The sequence below is a fragment of the Geotrypetes seraphini genome, chromosome 3, assembly GCF_902459505.1.
Source record: "Geotrypetes seraphini chromosome 3, aGeoSer1.1, whole genome shotgun sequence".
In the NCBI taxonomy this organism is placed as follows: Eukaryota; Metazoa; Chordata; class Amphibia; order Gymnophiona; family Dermophiidae; genus Geotrypetes; species Geotrypetes seraphini.
In genome coordinates, this window is record NC_047086.1 from 273,134,460 (window position 1) to 273,156,615 (window position 22,156).

Sequence of the window (22,156 nt, forward strand, 5' to 3'; positions counted from 1 at the left end):
AACCTGAGGAGGGAGGGAGGCCAAGGGGGCATAAGAAAGCACCAATGGGGCACTCCAAGAGGCCTCCATCTCCACAGGGGAGTAATCAGAAGTGTGGTTCAAACAATAACCCATGTTACGCAATAAGCTAACCATATTGTATAGTTTGATGTCTGGGAGCCCCAGTCCATCCCTCCTCCAATTACCCAAGAGAACACTCAGCCTCAATCTAGCTCTCCTCCCACCCACTGCTCCCACAACCCCCCAGCTATTTAACTGTTTAACATCCTTGGCCTCAAAGGAAGGGCATAGAAGAAATACAATAACTTGGGAAAAATTATCATGCCATAAAGGCTAATGCGACTCACTGTTGAAAAGAAGCTTTAATAGTAGCCAGCAAATGCTGCGTATGTCTAGTAGCACTATAGAATGATAAGTAGTAATAGTCATCGTCATTAAATTTAATATGTTATTGGTTCCAAAGTTGGCTTTATATTTTTCAAATGTTTCATTCTTGATTTTAAAATAAAGCAGTAAGATTTCTTTCTAAGTTGTTATAAGTATATCTCTGGCAGGGGAAATGCACCCAGCTTTCTCTCAAGACTATTTCTTACCTGTGGAAAAAGGAGGTCTTGGTCTTTTGAATTTATGTTATCTATTGACTAGCAATGCCATGAGAAACATCAATGACTAATTTCATCGCACCCAGGACTTTTCTTGCACTGCTTTGGAGTTATCCCTTCTTGGGGAAAGCATTTTAGTACATTTTTGTATGCGGTGCCATCTCAACATTCTTCAGTTACTAAACAGTATGTCATCTTTACTCTCCCACAAAAAGTTTGGAAGTGGATCTGTAAATTCCATGGTATCAATCTGAAGTGTACCATTTCTGCCCATTCGAAACAATGGAGCCTTTGCTCCAGGCAGCAATAATTCATCCTTTATTGAATGAAAATGCCATGGTATCATTTATTTGTCTCATGTGTTAATAGATGAGGGCAAGATAAAATCATACAAAAAACAATCCAACGGGTCTGCAGTGAAGAGTCAAACGACCAAAAGAAGAAAAAAAAACTGCAGATAACGATGTCCAAGGTGTAAAAGTCTTATCTTTTCTCAAAGAAATACAATGTAGCATTCCACATAAGCACATAAGCACACATAAGCACATAAGCAATGCCTCTGCCGGGTCAGACCTGAGGTCCATCGTGCCCAGCAGTCCGCTCACGCGGCGGCCCAACAGGTCCCGAACCTGCTTAATAATCCTCTATCTATACCCCTCTATCCCCTTTTCCAACAGGAAATTGTCCAATCCTTTCTTAAACCCCAGTACTGTACTCTGCCCTATTACATCCTCTGGAAGCGCATTCCAGGTGTCCACCACCCGCTGAGTAAAGAAAAACTTCCTAGCATTTGTTTTGAATCTATCCCCTTCTAATTTTTCCGAATGCCCTCTTGTTCTTTTATGTTTTGAAAGTTTGAAGAATCTGTCTCTCTCCACTTTCTCTATGCCCTTCATGATCTTGTAGGTCTCTATCATGTCTCCTCTGAGTCTCCGCTTTTCCAGGGAGAAGAGCTCCAGCTTCTCCAATCTTTCAGTGTATGAAAGGTTTTCCATGCCCTTAATCATTCGTGTCGCTCTCCTCTGGACCCTCTCAAGTATTGCCATATCCTTCTTAAGATGCGGTGACCAATACTGAACACAGTACTCCAGGTGCGGGCGCACCATTGCCCTATACAACGGCAGGATGACTTCTTTCGTTCTGGTCGTAATACCATTTTTAATAATACCCAACATTTTGTTCGCCTTCTTCGCGGCTGCTGCGCATTGCGCCGTTGACTTCATTGTTGTATCCACCAGTACACCCAAATCTCTTTCAAGGTTACTTCCCTCTAATACTAATCCCCCCATTTGGTAGCTGAACATCGGGTTCTTTCTCCCTATATGCATGACCTTGCATTTCCCTACATTGAATTTCATCTGCCATTTATTTGCCCACTCCTCCAGTTTGCTTAGGTCTCTTTGTAGGGCCTCACACTCTTCTGTAGTTCTGACCCTTCTACAGAGTTTAGTGTCATCCGCAAATTTTATAACTTCACATTTCGTCCCCGTTTCCAGGTCATTAATAAATACATTGAACAGCAGTGGTCCAAGTACAGACCCCTGCGGAACTCCACTCGTGACCTTTCTCCATCCCGAGTAGTGACCCTTCACTCCAACCCTCTGTCTCCTGCCTGCCAACCAGTGTTTGACCCATCTGTGTACGTCCCCCTTCCACCCCGTGGTTCCACAGCTTCCTAAGTAACCGCTCATGGGGTACCTTGTCAAAGGCCTTTTGGAAGTCAAGGTAGATGATGTCTACAGGTTCCCCTTTGTCCAAATGGCTGTTTACCCCCTCGAAGAAGTGCAGTAAGTTTGTTTGGCACGATCTTCCCTTGCAGAAGCCATGTTGGCTCGCTTTCATCAGCCCATTTTTTTTCTATGTGCTCACAGATGCTGTCCTTTATCAGTGCTTCTACCATCTTGCCTGGAACCGATGTCAAACTTACCGGCCTATAGTTTCCCGGGTCTCCTCTTGACCCCTTTTTAAAGATAGGTGTAACATTTGCTATCTTCCAGTCCTCCGGTATCTCTCCAGTTTTCAAGGATAGGTTGCAAACTCGTTGGAGTATTTCCGCTATCTCATTTCTTAGTTCTTTTAGTACCCTAGGATGGATTCCGTCTGGGCCTGGTGATTTGTCGCTTTTCAATCTATCTATCTGTTGGAGGACATCCTCATGGCTCACCTCTATTGCCGACAGTTTTTCTTCTTGATCACCATGGAAGATCACGTCGGGTTCCGGTACATTGGATGTGTCCTTGCTTGTGAAGACTGACGAGAAGAATTTGTTTAACCTGTCAGCTACCTCTTTTTGCTCCTTTATCACTCCCTTTTTATCTCCATCATCCAACGGTCCTACTTCCTCCCTCGCCGGTTTCTTCCCCTTAACATATCTGAAGAATGATTTGAAGTTTTTTGCCTCCCTGGCTAGTCTCTCTTCGTATTCTCTTTTCGCTCTCCTAACCACTTGGTGACATTCTCTTTGGCTTTTCCTGTGTTCATCCCAGTTTTCCCCAGTCTGGTCCTTTTTCCATTTCCGGAATGATTTTTTTTTGTCTCCTATCGCTTTCTTCACCTCATTGTTTATCCATGCGGGGTCTTTTGTTCGGTTTTTTTTTGCACCCTTTTCTAAATCTAAATATGGGGATGTACATATGTTGTGCTTCCAAACAATGATTCTCTTGTATGAGTACACAGGACCCAACATAGTCCGTGTTTCGGAAACAACTCTTTCCTCAGAGGTCAGAGATGTTATGGTACACAAACCCAGAGAACCTTATTTAAAAAAAACAGGTAATCCTTGAAAAAACTGGCAACGTAATACTTCTGTCCAGCTGCAAATCAAAAAACTTTCAGGAAGCAAAAGTGAAAGATAAAATCATTCTAGTTATTGCAAGATGAATACCATTTAACCTTAAAAGACATACTTGCCTACTTACAGTTGCACCATTATATTTAAAAGCTGGATGCTAATTTCATCTTTCAACAGTCAGGAACTTTTATCATCAGCATATATGTTTGTTTCACAGATGAAAACTTCTACGTATTTACCATATGCATCTATTGATCATACTAAGCTTTTCATTCGATGGTCAGCAGACTTTCTCTATCAGATAGACTAATTTAAACTGCCATGATTAAATTAAGATCTCTACGATTCAATATGATAATTTGACCATTTAACCCTACTCTCTGTTTTCTATCCGATAACCAATTCCTTATCCACAACTGAACATTGCTACCGATCCCGTGACTCTTTAATTTTCTCAGGAGCCTCTCGTGAGCAACTTTATCAAAAGCTTTCTGAAAATTTAGATACACTATCAACCGGCTCACCTTTATCCACATGTTTATTCACACCTTCAAAGAAGTCAAGCAAATTGGTGAGGCAAGATCTCCCTCGGCTGAACCCATGCTGACTCCATCTCATTAAATCATGTTTGTCTACATGTTCCACAATTTTATTTTTTATAATCATTTCTACCATTTTGCCCTGCACCGAAGTGAGGGTTACCATTTTTACTGTAATGGCAACTGAACAAATCTGAGTGATATTCCATTGCCTGGCTCTTATTCACAGAGTAACAGCCAGATGCTGGAAATCTTATGATATGCCACAGCTTTTAAGTTTTAAAATAAAGCTCTGGCAGGCATATTATTTGAGTAAGTTAAATGCTGGAATCATTTAATTAAATTTGGGTACCCTTTTTGGATTGGTATAACCAAGAGGCAGTCTAGCTGCAGTTACGATATATGTTTTTGTATGTGAATCTGAGCTCTAAGCAAAACTTGTACTGGAGTAGTTTCGCCAAAAGAGGTTTGTATGGAATGTAATAATTAACAATCAAAAATATAGGGGATTTATTGCTCAATGACTCATTTCCTATTGAATATTAAGTTACAGTTTTGTATTTTCTTAAGAACATTGAAATACAAAAATAAAATTTAAAAAGGGAGAGTGGAATGATCAAACTTATGATGGTGTGTAATTAATTTAATAGCTTTGTTTTGAATCATTTGCAGTTAGTGAAGAGCTGCAATAATTAAGTCTATCAATAAGTGAAAATAAGTGTGAGGAAAGCAGTCTTGCTCAAATGGAATATAAAATCATGAAACAAGTTTTAACCACTGTAATAATGTGTAGCTTGAAAGAAAGCTGAGTGTCACCTAATATCTTGAAGGAAGATTCTATGTTCAGGGACTAACCAGCTAGAATAGGTACTATATCAGGGGTTGAGATACAGCCTGAGATCCAAATGGCCTTAGATTTAATGGATTTAACTTCAATTTATAAGCCTCAAGCCCAGAGGGAAGCTGATGCAAGGCAAGTATCAAGCACAGACAAATTTGGATCTGTCTGGACCTACGTATCTGCTAATAGTGACTTTTTCCACTGAACGTCTAATCACATCTGCACAGATAGATTCAGATCTGTCTGGACCTAAGCATCTGTTAATGGTGACATTTTTGCCATGGCATATTGAATCATGTTTGAAGGTATAATAATTGGCAATCACTATCCTAAACAATGCTGTACAGAAACACTAAAAATAGCAAACTTGGTTGAGTAACCACAAACAGTCCAAGTTGCACTTCTTAACCCTTCTCTATTCATTTGTCATTTAGGGCTAGATGCACAAAGCAAACCAATCATGTACCGATCAGTTTGCGACCCCTTTACGAGCAAATTTCCCTTCGGCCCCATTCACTAACCTCTCCAGTGATCCACTTCGAATTTGTGCATGCAAATGAAGAGAAACGCATGCAAACTAGGCAGGGATGCGATTCACAACACAAATTTGGGACACCGATTGGGCTGGCTGATCAAGAATAGAAGAGACTACTTGGAACTAGTCGCACAGGTCTCTGCTGACTCTCCTGCTCTCTGCTTGTGTAGGTAGAGGTTTCAGGCACCAGGGGAATCGTGTGGCTCTTATCCCTGCTCTCTGCCCTGAGCTCTGCTTTGGAGCCAATTTCTAATCAGAGAAGGCAGGAAGTATGATTCTCTCTGCCGGCAGAGAGCAGGAGAGTCTGGGCAGCAAGAGCAGGGCTTCTTTAAATTATTTATTTCCCTCCTTTGTAATTATACATAGCATCTGCAATAGATCTGTCTTTTGCATTTTCTCTAATATCTGGCTGTTCAGTATTGATAATCCTGCTTGGCTCTCTTCAGTTTGCTAGTAGCTGTCACGTTTCCAATTGTACCACTACTGCCCTGCAACTTTTTAAAGCAGGAGAGTCGGCGCGCATCAACATTCCAATGAGGAAAAAAAAATCTATGCCGGGCCCGGAGGTCCAGTGCATGCGCAGACCATCTACAGATGATCTGCGCATGCACTGGGATTGCTATCAAGCGATCTGGGTAGGCAGATGGGGGCATTCCTCTGATCGCCCCCATCTGCATATTGGGGTTTTGAGAATTCATCGGACCTGCCCGGATCAGCCCCGATCGGGCAGGTTCGTGAATCTAGCCCTTAAACAAGTGGCTAAATTACATCCTATCACTGCACATCCCCACACTGGCTTCTGATAATGTCTGTTACCTGCTGGTATCCTGCTCCCATCGGGTGATAATTTCTGACAAATGTTAAGAAGACAACTAAGAATCAATTGCTTTGTGTACTCCAGACTCCCCTGCTCTTCTGGCGCAGGCTCTAGACACCTGAGCAAAATCAGAGAAAAGGAAAAGAAGGGGGAGGAGATTAGTAAGCATAGCACAAACAACATGGCAGTGCACACCCTACATTGCACTAATACCAGAGGACTAAAACAGTTTCCATACAATGAGGACAACAGAAAACAGCAACTGTATGTGACCATAACATGCTTTGCACTACAACTAGAAAACTAATCCAATTAAAAAATGATTATGAGACCCTTTTATTGCTACAAAAAGTGTGGATTAAATTTTGTTCCTAAATTATTGGTATGTAGCATTTTGGAAAATTCTTCTTTGTCAATGTGGATCTAATTGGGACACCATGACATTGCAATATTTAATTATGATTAGATAGATGTTAAGATCCTAGTTTTATTATGTGTGTGAAAGTCTTTTTTTAATGTCTTTCATTGTTTTTGGAATTCCGATAAATCAAAAGTTACTGTGACATTCCTGATTCTCCTAATCACTTATGAAGTCTTCTAAAATCTCAAGATCTTTTTCTCTCTTTAAAACAGCTATTCTCTGTGACAGAGCTATAGTAGCTTCGAAGCTCCAGCATAATTGACACATTTCTCTAAATCCTGATTTTTGTGCCAAGGTTTCAGCATTTTTCCTGATTTACTTTATCACTTCATTTAACTGTCTTAACTTTAAAACTTTATTTTAAAGCCTTCTGAGGAGTCCATCCATGCTCATCTACATAGAGATTTTCTATTCTATATTACTGAAGGTTTCTATATCCTACCTAGAGTTGCCAACTGGCTCCATTTCTATTAGGATGATCCAATCCTGGTTTTAATCCATGAAGCAAATGTATTTTATGTGCACTTTTTAATAAAAATCTGGATCAGAAAACTATGCATACAATATAGTAAAAAAAATAAGGACTGGATTAGTTTAGCAGAGCTAGCAATAATCGGGTAACCCTATATTATGCCTTAAGATTTAAAAGAGCTGTTGAGATAATACTTGTGCACCCCAGTGGGAGGAATGACCTTCTTCCACAATCACCATCAGGTAGCCACAACATCAAAACCAGGGAAACTATAGCCCAATGTGAAAAGAAAATCCTGATGCAAATGCTAATGGGAAGGGAGGGAAGAATGGGATGTGTTGCTAACATTGTCTGCCTTACAAAGCCATTTTATTTTCCTTTTCTAAGAGTAGTTACCTGGACAGCAGGTTGAAGAGGGTAGGCACCAATAGCTGAGGGCACAGCAGCTTCTTCTTGTGCTGAAGAAGTTCCAGAATAAGGGTCACGCGCTGCCAGTTCACACTGCCTCCTCCCTCTCCAGTACTCTCCAGGTCCTGCAGTTTTCTGTGTTACAGGATGAGAAGAGAAAATGTAGAATTCCTGTTACACAGGAAACATGATCAGCCTGTAAAAAAGTAGCTATTAGTATAGACCTGCTTCTGAGATCAGAATATGGCGCAACACAGAAATCAGAGTTATACTATTGCATCTCTCCCCTCACACCCATCATATTTCTTAACACTGTCACTAAGTATTCTAGGACTAAAGACAAAAGCCAACAATCACAGGCAGACTTCAGCAAATAACTACAGAATTGTAAACCAGTTTTTCTGTGTGACAAAGGAAAACATTTATTCCATCCAATGAATTTCCCAATGGCTACTTAAAACAGCATAATGTAAGATTCCTTAAAATACTCCTGTTTTGGTCTCTGCTCCTACATCTTTTGGTCTTATTACTAGATCATTTTTGGTTTTATTACTTCTCTTTAAATAAAGTTGTGGAAAAAAAAAAGGGTACCTGCAATAGCCATATCTCTCTAGTCTTAAAAAGGTTCACAAAGATGTTGCCAAGCCAAAAGATAGCATATGAACTGAAATGTTGGCTCAGCACTGCAAATTGGAGATAAATCTTGCGCTCCCAACAAATTGGGATGTACAAGCCTCTGTAATGTATAGTGAAGGGAGGAACCCATGTTTTGCTAGCTGACTGCCATCATGACTAAAAATAATGTTTCCCACCTGGAATGAACTGTTGACAAGCTTAAAAGGAGAAATTAGGTTCTTCTCTACTAACTTACTTTCTTTTAGCTTCTACAGACCGGTAGACGTTAATCTTTACGAGTGGCATATATCCCAAACATGACCAGCAGGTGGAGGCTGAAACAAAACTTTGGAATAGTACATAAGAGATACCTTCTCCTATGCCTATCAGTCTGCCGAATAACAGAACTAAAAACTGGAAACAGAATAAACAATACTCTGAACAGGAGTAAAACTAACATACCCAAATGTTGTTGGAAAATGCAGAGGAGAGAGACCAGAAATAAAATGTCCCCACAGCTCGCCAGCTAAGCCACAGCCACTGTTCTTCAATTCTCCTCGGCCCTAGAAAAATACTAGAACTCGCAGCAAAAAACAAAAACTGCCCGCACAACAGCCACAACAACATAACAACAGACAGGATGGGGACCTCTGCCGGTCTGGAGAAGCTAAAAGAAAGTAAATTAGCAGGTAAGAACCTAATTTCTCCTTCTTTAGCACTCTCCAGACCGGTAGAGGTTAATCTTTACGAGTTGGACGTACCAAAGCAGTCCCCATCATGGATGGGACCTCCGAAGGGTCGATACCAGCACACGCTCACCGAACACCACATCTCGACGTGCCTGAACACTGTTAAAAAATCAGTTGAGAGGGAATCCTTTGTACCCTGACCGTCGGTGGTCAAGGGAATCCCTCTGTGGGCAGTGGAAGAAGACCGGGCCTCCCCACTGCTCCTAGCCAACTCGCGAGGCACTATCAACGGGGAGCTCTGGGCGCCTGCAGCCGCTGCCGACAGAGCTCCTCCACCGCACCGGCCGCTTGCACAGGCCGGCCGTGAGTGCCTCACGTCTGGAGCACAATGAGCACTTTTTCTCCTGAGAAGTGCTCATTGCTCCATATGCAACCTTGCTAGTTTAAAGTGCCAGTTAGTGCAAAAATACAGTAAAATACCATAAATTTAAAGGAAAACAACCCTCCAGACCGGTACCTCAGGATTTTTTTTTTTTTTTTTAACAGAACAGACTCCACAGGCTCTCAAAGCAGCATGCCTTGCTTGAATTGGGGGGCAAGGCTTACTGCTGAGGCTCTTCTAAAAAAATGTGGGGAGGTGGAGGAAATGGGGGTAGGGACCCCACTCGAGACCCGCTGGGTTTGACACCCCTGAGGTCAGACGGACCCCCAAACAGCTCAATCCGGCCAAAAACAGGGACCTGAAACCCCTAAACAAATTCCAACAGCCCTACCAAGAGAGATGGGTACAGCTCACTCAACACCTGTTGGAGATTGAAATAAAACTGACAGGAACAGGGACGGTATCTCTTATGTACTATTCCACAGTTTTGTTTCAGTCTCCACCTGCTGGTCATGATTGGGATATATACCCACTTGTAAAGATTAACCTCTACCGGTCTGGAGAGTGCTAAAGAAAAAGTGATCTTTTATAAGGTCCACAAAATAGAAGGAATACTTTCCAATCCCTTCCTCTCCAAGTGGAATAGGTGCAGCAGCCTGTCTATGGTAGACCAAATGACCTCTCTCTTTGAGTGAGCTGAAGACTCGAAGATGATGTGATGGATACAGTGAGACAACTCCAGAACATAGACCTCTCTGACAATGCCTAACACTCAACTACGCAAAATGACACAAGGCTTTGAAAAAACAGAAAGTCAACTGCCAATTTGGCTGTTAGACAGATTGACCCAAAGTTCTCACTTCAGATCTTAGAACAGCAGAGCTCCTACTATGACTAATCTTACCACCACACTTCACTCCTCAAAAAGGACCAAGTTCTATTAAATGACCATGATCTCTGAACAGAATCTTGTCCTGCAGAAAGAGTGTCCCCTTTTCCACTGGAACTCCTTTCAAGGCCATGCAGAAGTGTTTTTGCTCCAGCATCTCAAGGACATGGTTTTATTCATATTTCTGACATCACTGAATGAATACTGACCTAGACCCCGATGAAGGCTTCTGCTGAAACACGGACCGTGTAGGGTCCATTTTAGATCACACATCAGTCATTCATAAAGTAGAGATCATTTTATTTTTTACATTTTATTTTACTTGTCTCAAGATCATTGCATTCCAATTTTTTCCTTTGTGTCTGGACCTCCGTTCTTTGACTGTGGAATACCTGGGCCCTTTCTTTGTTTGTTCCTAAGAGAGGAGGAAAATCACCCCAAAGGACTGTTATCTGACTGGGAATCTGGCCTACAGCCTTCCCAGGAGTGGCTTAATCCTAGCTGCTGCACCATCTGCAGATGGAGATGAAGGCAGCACCAACTCCCTATAAGGGAACCAAAGTCACCTCTGAGCTTGTTTTCTCTGTTTCTATCTGCTGGCAGGGGGACATAAATCACTGTCTGGACTGGTGTGGCAGGGCTATTAAGAAATGTTTTTTTAGACACTGATATATTATACTCTTTAACTGTAAAGAAGATTCCAAGTTTATTTATAGTTTGATCAACGCGGATCTCGTCAGTTTACAATGCTGAATAAGGACAGGACTATGACAGAGACATTGACAAAATAGATACAAGAGGTGCTGGGGGAGGGGAAGATTTGAAATTATATCAAAAAATAAAATTAAAAGGGAGGTAAGAGGGAAAGGGAAACAAGATTTTTCATGATATTAGAGGGACTCTAAAGAAGAAGCAGCAGTTTATTCTTCTTAGGCCTGGGGTCATACTTATATTGGCTCTTGTTTTTCTCAAAATCTGTTTAAATGGGTCAAAAAACAAAGGTCAGGATGACGTGACATCACTGTTCTAGATGGTCGGCTGAACACGAAGCTCCGCATGCTCGGGCCTTAATTTAGCTCCTTCACTGCCCAAAACACAAATAATTTGCACAAAAAAGAATCATGGATGTAAGGCACCTTTGCAGATCACGTTTGTAAAGTTTGGATGGCCTCAACCACCCATAAAGCTCTGAAAGATTTTGCTTTCGTGGCTAGCAATGCGGTAGCCTCCAAGATGGTGGCACAAGGTGGACAGCATGCGCCCTCCCCAGCTTTGACAACTGCCTCAGAGGTAGCAATGACTGCCCCATCCCAGCCAAAGCTGATGGCAGAAGTGAAAGATCTGCATGAAATCAGAGCGGATATAAAATCGATGCAGGCTGAGCTCTCTATGTTAGCTGCTGATCTCTGGGATGAGATTGCGGAATATGGGCAACATGTCAGGAATTTGATATGCATACAAAAGACCTTCATGTGCTGTAAACATACATGTTAGGTAAGCTGGAGGACTTGGAGAATTGGGGATTTATACGCCCATGCGTTTGGCGGTGGTGACTTTGTTACTTAAACTGGGTAAGCTGAGTATTGCTTGTGAATATTATAGACCAATATCCCTTCTAAACACTGATTATAAACTTTTCATAAGGATTTTGGCCTAGCGGCTGCAAGGTGTGCTACCGAAACTCAAACATGTGAATCAAGTGGGCTTTATTTGCCAACAGCAGACATTCAACAATATTAAAATGGTGGTGCATTTGATGGGGCATGCACGGCAGCAGAGTTCCTTTGTTGGTGCTTTCTCTTGACCCTAAGAAAGCTTTTAATAGAGTCAATTGGAAATTTCTATTTGGGGTTCTAGAAAAAAATGGGGCTTGGAAAACAATTCTTAAAATGGATTTCTTTATTATATCATGAACCCTTATCGCAATTTAAAAATCAATGGTTTTCTGTCAGAGCCCATGACATTGTTGAGGGGTACCAGACAGGGATGATCCTGTTACTACTTGCCATAGTGATGGAACCTCTGGCTTGCTTGATACGTGCAAATTCTGATACACAGGGCTTACGGGTACATGATGAGTCCTATAAGATCTTACTTTTTGCAGATGATGTGCTATTGTTTATTAATGACCCAACCAAATCTTTGACTGAGTTGATGCAGGTCTTATCAACATATGGCCAGGTGTCAGTTTCCGTGTGAACATGGAAAAATTGGAGATCTTCAATCTTACTTTAGGGGTGCAGCAGGTTCAAGAGTTAGTCTTAATTCCCTTTTTGCTGGGCGCATAATTCCATCAAATATCTAAGGGGGTCCAGTTGACAGCAGATTCTGCTAATTTATTTAGTGCTAATTTTCTGAAACTGCAGAAGCAGCTGTTCCAGGAGTTAGATCGCTGGGAGGGAATGACAATTGGGTGAATGGGGAGAATTGTGGCTGTAAAAATGTTGATATTATCTAAATTACTATATCACTTCATGGCATTGCCTATTACAATCCCTAGAGCATTTTTTCGTCACTTGTCTAGAAAAGTGTTTGCCTATATTTGGAGACATAATCCTTCTTGGTACAGTGGGCAATTCTATCTCAAGTAAAGCAGAAGGGAGGGATGTGAGTTCCAAATTTTTTTTCTTTATTATCAGGCTGCTTTGATGCAAAAAATGGCGGCATGGGTGGGCTATGTAGATCGTCCTTGGATACATTTAGAACAAGCCTTTTCCCCAAATATTTTTCTTTGAAGGTTACCATGGTCTTCTAAGGCGATTCTGTAAGCCTGGCTCAGAACTGCAAATCCATTTTTGAGGCTGATCCTGCAAACCTGATATTCCCTGCCCAAGAAAATGTTTCCAGAACACAAGTTTCTTGCCCAGGCTCCTATTTCTTTACTAGAGGGCTTTGTGTCAGGGGGGGGGGGGGGGGGGGGAGAGGATCCTGTCCACTTCCAATGGGTCCGGGCAGGGCAATGTACAGCTGGACAGCTTTGGCAGGATGGGGGGATGTTATCTTTTGAGTACCTGCAGGAGGAATATGGCCTGTTCTCCAAGGATGCATTTTCTTATACACAATTAAGGCTCTTTCTAGCTAACCATGCTTTTTGGAATCTTAGCTTGGAGGAAACTAGGTTGGAACAAGCGCTGCAGAACGGGTGGAATGGGGGGAAATTTCATGTTTATATGGGGCTTTGCTTGCCCAAGAGGCTCCTAATGATTATTATAGGGACCGATGGGAACAGGAATTGGGGAGAAGGTTGGGAGACCCTGCATGGTTAACATTATATATATACTAGTATTTTAGCCCGTTACATTAACGGGTGCTAGAAGTGTGGTCAGCTCTCGTAGTCCCTTGCCGCCGCCACACCCCCCCCTTCCCTTTCTGCGGTCCCGACTCCAAACCTGCCGACTCCAGCAGCGTCTGCAGCACTGTACACACGCTGCTTCGGGGCCTTCTACGGCCCCGAAGCAGCGTGTGTAGAGTGATTCAGATGCTGCTGGAGTCGGCAGGTTTGGAGTCGGGACCGCGGGAAGGGAAGGGGGAGGGCGGCAAGGCGAAGAACTTTTACCAGCGCAGGGAGTCCAGCGCTGGTGGCCAGTCCTGGCGGCGAGTGTAGTTAGGTGCTGTAAGGCTGGGGACCCGCGCATGCGCACTCCTGCCACCACGGACCTACATCTCACGAACAGGGAAAATGGAACATGCAGGTAGGAGTGCGCATGCGCGGCTAGGGTTTATTATATAGAATATATATGTCTTTTTTCTATTCCACTTGCTTCCTCATTAACTGGAAATGGCTCAAAATGTATTACCAATGGTATATGACTCAACGCTTGTCCCAGATTTATGACCATCATGAGAATTTATATTGGAGGTCCTGTGGATGTGTGGGAACCTTTTAACATATATGGTTTAACATATACGGTGGTCGTGACCTGTGATAAAGCCTTATTGGAATATGGTGGGTCAATTGATAGTTTATATTACCCAGAAGCACTGTCCTATATTGAAGGAACGTGGCCTCAGTTCAGATAGCTAGCAAAGAAGCCAACCCAAGGAGGTGGGTGGGTTGCAAGAATATCTGCCAGCTGTCCCTGGATAACACCTGTTATGGTAAGTAACTGTGCTTTATCCCAGGACAAGCAGGCAGCATATTCTCTACATGTGGGTGACCTCCAAGCTAACCAGGATGGGACGGTGGGCAAATTACGAAAACAGATTAAGCAAAACCGACTGGCCGAACTGGCTGTCACACCTGGAAAAAACATTCAGACAGTAGTGAGAGGTGAATGTATGAACCGAGAACCAAGTGGCAGCCCTGCAGATCTCCTCAATAGGCATGGACCTGAGGAAAGCGACGGAAGCAGCCATCGCTCGGACTTTATGCCCTGTTATCCGATCCGGCAGCGGGAGACCAGCCTGAGCGTAACAGAAAGAAATACAAGCAGCTAACCAGTTGGACAAGGTACGCTTGGAAACAGGACGCCCCAACCGATTTGGATCAAAAGATATGAAGAGTTGAGGAGCCATCCGATGAGCTTGAGTACTTTGCAGGTTGAAAGCCAACGCCCTCATACAGTCAAGAGTGTGAAGCGCCACCTCACCAGGATGAGAATGGGGTTAGGAAAAAAAACCCGAAGAACTGGACTGGACTGGTTAAGGTGGAAATCCGAAACCACCTTAGGCAAGAACTTAGGATAAGTACAAAGGACCACCCTGTCATGATGAAAAACAGTAAAAGGCGAGTCTGCAATCAGAGCCTGCAGCTCACTGATTCTGCGAGCAGACGTGAGGGCAATCAGGAACACCACCTTCCAGGTGAGATACTTCAGATAAGCCTTAACAATGGGTTCAAATGGAGGTTTCATCAATTGGCCAGAACCATATTAACATCCCAAACCACCGGGGGAGGCTTGAATTGAGGATGGACATTGAAAAGGCCCTTCATAAAGCGGGAAACCACCAGATGGACTGAGAGCGGTTTCCTGTCAAGCAGCTGATGAAAGGCAGCAATCGCACTGAGGTGGACTCGGATAGATGTCGATTTGAGACCAGACCGAGACAAGTGCAGCAGATAATCCAGCACGGAAGACAAGGAGGCAGACAGTGGCTCCATGCAATGCATAGCACACCACACAGCAAATCTAGTCCATTTCTGGGAGTAGCATTGTCGAGCATTGCCGAGAGGCCTCGAGAACATCTCGCACTGACTGAGAAAAACTGAAGGAGGGAGTCACGTGGAGAGGAACCAAGCTGTCAAGTGTAGAAACTGCAGATTGGGATGCAGCAGCAAACCTTGACTCTGAGACAGCAGAGAAGGTAATACAGGCAGAAGCAGAGGCTCCCTGACACTGAGTCAAAGTAGAAGGGAGAACCACGGTTGTCTGGGCCACCGAGGAGCTATCAAAATCATGGTGGCGTGGACCGACTTGAGCTGGACGAGTCTTCAGAATCAGAGGAAATGGAACATAGAGCATAGAGGAACTGGTCCGTCCAATCGAGACGATCCAGTGAGTAAATCCTGGAGCAGAAGCGAGGTAACTTGTGGTTCAGGGGTGAGGCAAACAGATCTATCTGCGGCGTCCCCCATCAAGCAAGCACCTGATGCAGGGTGGAGGAATGGAGCGACCATTCGTGTGGCTGGTGAAGGCGGCTCAATTTGTCTGCCAGGCAGTTCTGCCTGCCCTGGATATAGACCGCTCGGAGGAAGATGTTGTGACGTATCGCCCACTCCCAGATCTGAAGAGCTTCCCCACAAAGAGACAGGGATCCTGTACCCCCCTGCTTGTTTACATAATACATCACCACCTGGTTGTCCATCCGCACCAGGACCACGCAATCCTGAAGCAAATGCCGAAAGGCTACCAAAACGTTGAAAATCACCCAAAGCTCCAGCAGGTTGATGTGGCAGCGACGGTCGGCACTGGACCAAAGACCCTGAGTATGGAGGCCATCGAAGTGAGCCCTCCAGGTATACGCGGAGGAGTTTGTTGTTAGGACTTTCTGCGGCAGGGGCGCATGAAAGAGGAAACCTCTGGAGAAATTGGAAGAGAGCATCCACCAGTGGAGCGATTGCTTCAAGGAGGAAGTCACCGCAATGTGTTAAGAGGCGGGATCCCGGTCCTGTCTCCACTGGGACGCCAGGGTCCACTGAGGAACTCGGAGGTGAAGTCTGGCAAAAGCAGTCACATGAACGGTGGAGGCCATGTGCCCCAGCAGAATCATCATATGCTTGGTCGAAACCGTTGACTGAAGGGAGATCCTCTGGCACAAGTGAATGAGGGCGTCCAGACGAGGCTGAGGCAAAAAAGAGCGGAGGCAAACCGTGTCCAGCACCGCTCCTATGAACTGCAGAGACTGAAGGAACGTAATAGTCCGTTGGGTCGCTGTGATAACCTCTAGCCTGGATGGTGCTTTGATGAGCCAGTCTTCGAGGTACGGGAAATCAAGTTCAAGTTTCAAGTTTAATATTTATTTGATTAATCGCCTTGTCAATATTTAAGGAACACTTGAAGGCCCTGCGTCTGCAGAGCCACCGCCACCTTCATGAGGCACTTCGTGATGACCCTCGGGGAAGATGCAAGGCCGAACGGGAAGACTCGATACTGTAGATGGAGTTCTCCCAACTGAAATCGAAGAAATCTGCGAGAGGCTGGATGAATCAGTATGTCAGTGCAGGCCTCTTTGAGATCCAGAGCATAACCAGTCCCCCTCGTCCATCAGGGGATACAACATGGGAAGAGAGAGCAAGCAGAAGTCCTCCTTGACCAGGAATTTGTTCAACGTCCTGAGGTCCAGGATGGGACGAAGATCCCCGGTCTTTTTGGGGACTAGAAAGTACCGTGAGTAAAACCCGGTGCCCTGTTGATGCAAAGGGACCTCCTCCACAGCCTGAAGGCGAAGGAGGGCTCAAGCCTCCTGAAGAAGGAGGGGAAGTTGCAACCTGTTGGAAGGACACTCTCTTGGAGGCAGGTCCAGAGGCGCCGCCAGGAACTGAAGGGAGTATCCCTCCTGGATAACGGAGAGGACCCAGATGTCCAATGTAATCAGTTCTCACTGGGGACAAAAAAAGGAGAGATGGCCTCCGATGGTAGAGGGGAAGACTCGATGATGAGAGGGAGCGGCATGCTCACAGCATGATAGTCAAAAGGATGGCACAGGTTTGGCTGCCACAGGGGCCTGAGGCTTCTGGGGGGCCCACTGCTGCTGTGGGCAGTGGGCAGGAAAAAGCCGGCGTAGACTTCTGTGGAAAGCGCCTGGGTGGTAACTTGTATGCCTTAGGAGGAGTAGGTTTCGCCTTGGGTCTGACCAAGGAGGCGAAGGAACGTTCATGTTCAGAAATGCGTTTAGCGGCCTCCTCGATGGAGTCATCGAAAAGCTCGTTGCCCAAGTACGGGAGATTCGCCAGGCGATCCTGCAGATTCGGGTCCATGTCAACGATGCGTAGCCAGGCCAGACAACACATGGCTACAGCAAAGGCTGTGACCCTCGAGGATAGTTCAAAGGCATCATAAGTAGCCTGGAGCATATAGAGGCGAATCTGCGATAGCGTATCCTGAAGCCGGCAGAAGTCCGACCGGCGGTGGGCAGCCAAATCATCCAGGACAGACGACATAGATTTGATGCAGTGCTTGAGATAGGAAATAAAATTGAAATTGTAATTCAGGACCCGGTTCGCCATCATCGAATTCTGGTATAGGCGCCGGCCAAACTTGTCCATAGTACGGCCTTCCCTGCCCGGAGGGGTTAGATTTCTTAAGGGAAGACTCCACAACCAAGGACTGGTGGGAGAGCTGAGCCTTTTCAAACCCCTTACACGAGACCGTCCGATAGTGGGATTCCATGTTGGATGGTATGGCAGGAATAGCATACGGCTTCTCCAAATTCTGGAAGAAAGTCTGCTTCAAGACTGGATTCAAGGGCAGACGTAGGGATTCCCTCGGAGGATGAGGGAGTTCCATCTCCTCCAAATACTCCCGGGTATATCTGGACTCAGACTGGAGGTCCAGTTGAAGGGCCTTTCCCATGTCCACCACGAATCTGGTGAAGGATGAAGCCTTAGCAGAAGAGTGCCCTTCCAGGGGCGAAGAGAAACTGGACTTAGGAGCAGCAGAGAAATAGGGAGATGCCTCCCTCGAAGACTGCACCGGCACATCAGTGTCAACAAGCAGGGACGCCGAGAAAGCTCTGCTAAGAGACAGGGGAGGCATCGATAAATGTTTCTGTTTAGCCCGCCTGGAAGGTGAGGACCCCGGGGTTCAAGGAACGGAACCCCGTGGGGCAACCCTCGGTGAACCCAGGAAGGAAGAACTGAGGAAGGGGAAATCTGCTATTGTAGTGGGAGACTCAATCCTGAGAGAAGTGGAAAGTCATATAGCCGGAGGGAGAGAGGACCGACTCCCGGGGGCAAGAACCAAGGACGTCATTGACAGAATTGAGAAGATCCTGGAGGGAGCCGAAACGGAGGAGACAGCAGTAGTAATCCACATAGGAACCAACGACGTCAGCAGGAGGAACTACAACAGGACTACACTAACTGACCAGTTCAGGATCCTGGGGAGGAAACTGAAGATGAGGACGCGAAGGATAGCCTTCTCGGAGATCCTGCCAGTACCGAGAGCAGACGCAGGGAGGCAGAGTGAGCTACAAGCAATGAACGGTTGGCTGAGGAGATGGTGCGAAGAGGAGGGTTTCCACTTTGTTCGGAACTGGACTACTTTCATGGGGAAGAACAAGCTCTATAGGAGAGACGGACTGCATCTGAGCACGGCTGGGACGAGGATGCTGGCACGCAACGTCCAGAGCGTCATAGACTTGGCTTTAAACTGAGGAAAAGGGGAAAGCCGAAAGTCGATCTGGCCTCGACACATCGGACAAAAGTATCAACTAAAGATACTGAGCAAGGACACTGTAAAAAAGGGCTCAGGACTGAGTGGAAACTATTGGAAAAAGAACCTAAGGACGCAATGCAGGGGCCCAGGGCACAGAGGAAACTAGTGAGCAGAAATAGCAGAAAACAAAGGGAACCAGAGGGACAAGCAAAAATAGGGAATCAAGTTGAGGACGAAACAGGCACACCACAGGAGGAGGATGACCAAGGTGAGGCTCGGGGTCCGGCAACCCATGAGGGAAAGGGAAGGAGCACCAGACCACGAGGAAAACCAGCAGGGAAAGCAACCAACCGGGACTTACTTTGTCTATATACAAATGCTAGGAGCTTATGGGCCATAATGGGAGAGCTGGAAGTCATAGCCAGCAAAAAGGACTTAGACATAATTGGAATCACAGAAACGTGATGGACCGATGACAACAAATGGGATGTGGCCATACCAGGGTACAAACTCTACAGGAGGGACAGGACACACAAAAAGGGTGGAGGAATAGGACTGTATATAAAGGACTCCATACCTTCAACCAGGATGGAAACAACAGTAAGGGCTGATGGCTTGGAATCACTATGGGTTAAGCTGCCGGGAGGAACTGGAGCAGACATGAAATTAGGTCTGTACTACCGCCCACCTGGGCAATCGGAAGAAATCGACCAGGACCTGGAAGCTGAACTGAGGCAGGTAAGCAAAAGCGGAAGGGTAATGGTGATGGGGGATTTCAACTACCCCGGGATAGACTGGAGTATCGGGCACTCAAACTGCACGAGGGAGGCCAAATTCCTGGAGGCCACAAGGGACTGTTTCATGGAACAACTGGTCATGGAACCAACACGGGGAGATGCCACTCTTGACCTAATCTTCAACGGACTAGGGGGACCCGCTAAGGAGGTGGCAGTACAAGGCCCACTAGGAAACAGCGATCACAACATGATCCAGTGCAGGTTAGAAATTGTTTCGACAAAGATGAAAAGGACCACAACGACAACACTCAACTTCAAAAAAGGGAATTACGATGCCATGAGGAAAATGGTGGGAAAGAAACTCAACAACACGAGGAAGACGGAGTCCGTAGAAAAAGCCTGGACCCTACTCAAGGGCGTGGTACACGAAGCACAGAACCGGTGCGTCCCTAAGTTCAGGAAAGGGTGCAAGAAAAATAGAATGAAAAACCCAGTGTGGATAACAAATGCAGTGAAGAAGGCGATAAGTGACAAAAAAGCATCGTTCAACAAGTGGAAAAAGGATCAATCAAAAGACAACCAAAAGGAGCATAAAGAACACCAGAAAGAGTGTCACCGAGTGGTAAGGAAAGCAAAAAGAGAATATGAAGAGAAACTAGCAGGGGAAGCGAAAAACTTCAAATCATTCTTCAGATACGTTAAGGGGAAGCAACCAGCAAGAGAGGAAGTGGGACCCTTGGACGATGGAGACAGAAAGGGGATGGTAAAAGAGGAAAAGGAGATGGCTGATAAGTTAAATGAGTTCTTCACGTCAGTCTTCACGAAGGAAGACACAACCAACATTCCGGAACCCGAAGAGATCGTAAATGGAGATCAGGATGATAAGCTGGCCCAACTAGAGGTAAGCCAAGAGGATGTCCTCAGGCAGATAGACTGGCTAAAGAGCGACAAATCACCAGGACCAGACGGCATTCACCCAAGAGTACTCAATGAACTAAGGAACGAAATAGCAGAGCCACTTCGACAAATATGCAACCTATCCTTAAAAACTGGAGAGATCCCGGAGGACTGGAAAATAGCTAATTTCATGCCAATCTTCAAGAAGGGTTCGAGAGGCGACCCGGGAAACTACAGGCCGGTGAGCTTGACCTCGGTCCCGGGAAAGATGATGGAAGCCCTGATCAAGGACAGCATCTGTGAGCACATCGAAAGAAATGGACAGCTTAAATTGCATGGCTTCTGCAAGGGTAGGTCATGCCTCACTAACTTATTACACTTCATTGAAGGGGTGAACAGGCAGGTGGATAAAGGGGAATCCATAGACATCATTTACCTTGACTTCCAAAAAGCCTTCGACAAGGTACCACACGAAAGACTGCTTAAGAAACTATGGAACCACGGTGTACAAGGGGAGGTCCACCGGTGGATCAAAAACTGGCTGGCAAGCAGAAAGCAGAGGGTTGGAGTGAAGGGTCAATACTCAGATTAGAAATGGGTCACGAGCGGGGTGCTGCAGGGGTCGGTGTTGGGACCACTCCTGTTCAATATATTTATAAATGACCTGGAGGCGGGAACAAAATGTGAGGTCATTAAATTTGCAGACGACACCAAACTATACAGCAGGGTTGAAACAACGTAAGACTGCAAAAATCTCCAAAAGGATCTGACGACACTCGAAGAGTGGGCCAAAAAGTGGCAAATGAGCTTCAACATAGGGAAGTGTAAGGTCATGCATGTAGGAAAAAAGAACCAGATGTTCAGCTACCAAATGGGGGGATCACTGCTAGGGGTAAGTAACCTTGAAAGAGACCTGGGGGTAATGGTGGACACAACACTGAAGGCATCGGCACAGTGCGCCACAGCCTCAAGGAAAGCAAACATAATGCTTGGAATCATTAAGAAGGGCATCACGGCCAGGACGAAGGAAGTCATCCTGCCACTTTATTGCGCAGTGGTGCACCCACATCTGGAGTACTGTGTCCAGTATTGGTTACCGTACCTCAAGAAGGACATGGCAGTACTCGAGGGAGTCCAGAGAAGAGCAACTAAACTGATAAAGGGTATGGAAAACCTCTCATATACTGACAGGCTAAAAAAGCTGGGGCTGTTCTCCCTAGAGAAGCGGAGACTTCAAGGAGACATGGTAGAAACCTTCAAGATCCTGAAGTGGACAGGGATAGATTTTTCAGATTATGGGGAAACACAAGTACAAGGGGGCACTCGGAGAAATTAAAAGGGGACAGGCTTAGAACAAACGCTAGGAAGCACTTTTTCACCCAGAGGGTGGTGGATACGTGGAGCGCACTTCCAGAGGCTGTGATAGGCCAGAACATGCTACAGGGCTTCAAAGAAGGTTTGGATAGGTTCCTGGAAGACAAGGGAATTGAGGGGTACAGATAAGGACTGAGGTTAGGATATAGAGATAGGAGTAGAGATAGGTTATAGAAATAGTTAAGGACCACTGCTCAGGCAGTGGGCCTGATGGGCCGCCGCAGGAGCGGACCGCTGGGCACGATGGACCTCTGGTCTGACTCAGCGGAGGCAACTTCTTATGTTCTTATGTTCTTAAGAGACCTTCTGACGCGGCTGCGAGGAGGGGGTC

General features: G+C 45.4%; 1 protein-coding gene across 1 annotated transcript in view; it reads right to left on the minus strand.

Annotated features, from left to right (window-relative positions):
* The window catches only part of HEATR1 (HEAT repeat containing 1), a 693,629-nt gene that overhangs the window by 299,261 nt on the left and 372,212 nt on the right, over nucleotides 1-22,156 (minus strand). Inside the window, exons 26-27 of the mRNA XM_033935556.1 lie at nucleotides 7,415-7,561; nucleotides 6,125-6,243 (exon numbers count right to left, since the gene is read on the minus strand). Of these exons, the coding sequence (XP_033791447.1) occupies nucleotides 6,125-6,243; nucleotides 7,415-7,561 (266 nt within the window). The remainder of the gene's footprint in view (nucleotides 1-6,124; nucleotides 6,244-7,414; nucleotides 7,562-22,156) is intronic.